This window comes from Uloborus diversus, unplaced genomic scaffold (genome assembly GCF_026930045.1).
Source record: "Uloborus diversus isolate 005 unplaced genomic scaffold, Udiv.v.3.1 scaffold_1282, whole genome shotgun sequence".
In the NCBI taxonomy this organism is placed as follows: Eukaryota; Metazoa; Arthropoda; class Arachnida; order Araneae; family Uloboridae; genus Uloborus; species Uloborus diversus.
In genome coordinates, this window is record NW_026557968.1 from 48,977 (window position 1) to 51,903 (window position 2,927).

Below are 2,927 nucleotides of genomic sequence, written 5' to 3' on the forward strand. Positions count from 1 at the left end.
GAGATACAATTTTTTCCAACAAAACATGAAAAATCCGGAAGATTTTGCTCATAACCAGAAAAAAAACATGAAAATCTGTAAAACTTCCGGGAAATCCGGAATTGTTGGCAGACATGCTATGTGGAGTTTGATTTTATCAATTAGCAATTTTTAGTTCAACATAACAAATATCAATATTACCTTAACCCAAGTGTAACACATAGGAAACCAAAACATTCAGTTGCAATAATGTTTAAAAGTCAAAGTTTTTATTTACGTAATAAACAATACAATCCAATTGATGCAGATTTTTCAGTCATGAAAAAGCTTAACAATAATACCAAACGATTTTTTTTTTAATGGCTGCAGAAGTTTTGTTAGGAGTTATTAACACTCAGATAAAATAGAATGTACAGACAAATTTTCACAAAATTAACACCATCATTTTTCAGCTAATCAATAACGTTTTTTTTATAAAATAATATTTTAACTATTTGGTTACTATTAGACTCATTTAATACATTATCCATTTTGATATAATGATGCAAGATAGGTTCAGATAGAGCCGTTGTAACAGGATTCAACAGTACTTTAAATACAAAAAATATTTTTTTTTTTTTTTTTGGTCTTTATTCCATCGTAAACCAGATTATAAAGTAGCCAAAATAGCAAAGATTAGATACATTAAATGTTTCATTTTTTACTTTGTCGCCCTAACTTCTCTTTTCTTTTCTTTACGTGCTTAGGAATTTTTGTTTGTTGCTTTTCACGACGAGCTTCTTTCAGGGCTTTCTTCCTTTCTTTCTTTGTGTCTGGAGATTCATCTCTAGGTCTACCAGCTGTCACGTGAGTTTTGGATTGCTCTTGATCATCCCCTTCGTCAGTACCAGACGATTCATCTTCGTTAGATTCCTCTTCGGTTTTTGCACCAGAATCCCGAACAACGACGAGGCTCGGTTTCAATCCTGTGACAGACTGGTAGAGTATTTCCCTATCTTCTGAAAAGATGTCATTTTCTACATCAATAACCTCATTTAGCCTTTTTGGTATGTAGGCTTGCTTGAAAACTTCCTCGTCAATTTTAGCTTCTTCAGGAACTTCCTGTTCGCTCCTGTTTGCAGCAATCTCCTGAGCCTTTTCAAGGTAACAATCCATATTCTGGTCGGTAATGTTCGGATCAGTAACGAATTCAAAAAGCTCTCGAACAGTCATCACTGGAACACCACATTTTTTGAAAAAATCAGTGATATTCGTGCAATCCTTCCTCAAGAATTCAATAGCATGTGGATGTTCGAGTTCCACCGACTGCGAAACATCGATCATTACAAGCTTACCACTGTGATACAACAAATTATATTCACTCAAATCTGCGTGAATCAGCTTGCATTTATGAAACAAATTCCTGATCAATATCACACAATCCAGGTAGAGTTCTCTAGCCTTATCTTCCGATAAATTAACTTCTTTCAACAGAGGAGCAGGCCAGCCATCTTTACCGATGAAGTTCATAACCAAGACGTGACTTTTGAGCTTGATGGGTTCGGGACAAGGCAATCCAGCGGAATATATCCTCCAAAGATTTCTCATTTCCTTCTCTGCCCATGTCTGGACCATTTTCCTTGGATTGCTCCGGCAATAACCCATTCGGAATCGATGGTCACCCGTAACATACTTGTCCCTATCTTTGAAAGTGAGAATGGAGGTTTTATAAATCTTCACAGCCCTCTCCACACCATTAGAAGAAAATGCATAGTACACATTCGCTTCTTTACCAGTACTTATACAACCCTCAATTTCGCATATCACTCCTTTGCTCAACATCTTGAACAAGATAATTCGAGTCCGAGGGTCCAACACCTGTTCCACTGTGGCTCTTTGTTCTTTGTCCTTCACCTTCGTCTTTGCAAGTTCCTTCTTTCTAGCTTCCTCGTGTAGGAGTTTCACAGCAGATTCTGGGAGATTGCTGCACTGATATTTATCAACACATATTCTAGAAAGATACTTCTTGTAGAGACTTTCATGGGGTTGATAGGCATTTTCTTTCTTTTTTTGCTGATTGGGCCCTGGGGTGGAACTTTGAGAGCCAGTAACTGATTTTAAAGAATGAACGCCATCTTCAATGCCAATGGAATAGTTCCCATCATCAGAGAAATCTTCTTCACTTTCTTCATCATTGCAGTTTAAATCATCAAGGCCAAGCCTCTCCGTCTTTTCAGACAGAGCATCCATATTTGATTATTTCTGAAAAAAAAAGGGGAACTGTTAGTACTTTGAATTTTATATATTCAACAAGAGCTTTATAGCCATGATTCAATAACTAATGTGTTGATGTTATGCATGTACAACTTTTTTTGTAATAAATTATAAAGGTGATTATTATAAGCATATAAATAGAAACATAATTCACTCTCTTGATGAAATAATTCAGGTTACATTTGTTCCTAATAATTAAAATACTTTTATATGTTTTATGAAAACATATTTTAGCCAAATACTAGCTCATTTTCTTAGTCTAGTGTCCCATTTCATAGTTTTCTCTAAATTTTCTTTTATATTATCATTATTTTTTTCTTCCTATCTTTCCTTTGAAATTTTTGAACAGAATTTCTTTTCTAAAAAACTACTTTTAACCAAACAAATTATCACAACTACTTGAAGTTTGTGTCCGCTTTGAGTAACAAATATGCCATAACAAGATATTTGAAAAGTTTGCTTTAAAAAAAAATTATAAACCAGAGTTGAGCTATCTGAGCTAGTCTCCAATCATTTGAGCTAAACAAATATAAAAGGAAATTTACAGTTGCATACTTTTGACCTAAATGAAGGGTAAGTTCACATCTAGTTGCAAAGCATATGCCTTACAATAGTTGTATACAATAAATACACTCTGCATCTCATCCATGTTTCCAAGTTGTCAATTCTAACAGTTTCATTTTTCAAACTACCAC

The 2,927-nt window shown here is 34.5% G+C and overlaps 1 protein-coding gene across 1 annotated transcript; it reads right to left on the reverse strand.

The window, feature by feature from the left end:
• Positions 1–265: 265 nt before the first annotated feature.
• Positions 266–2,220, reverse strand: LOC129232568 (serine/threonine-protein kinase RIO1-like; the record flags this gene model as incomplete). Its single annotated transcript, XM_054866701.1, is given in 1 exon segment — positions 266–2,220. A coding segment is annotated over 1 exon segment (1,536 nt). The 3' UTR covers positions 266–672.
• Between the last annotated feature and the right edge of the window lie 707 nt (positions 2,221–2,927).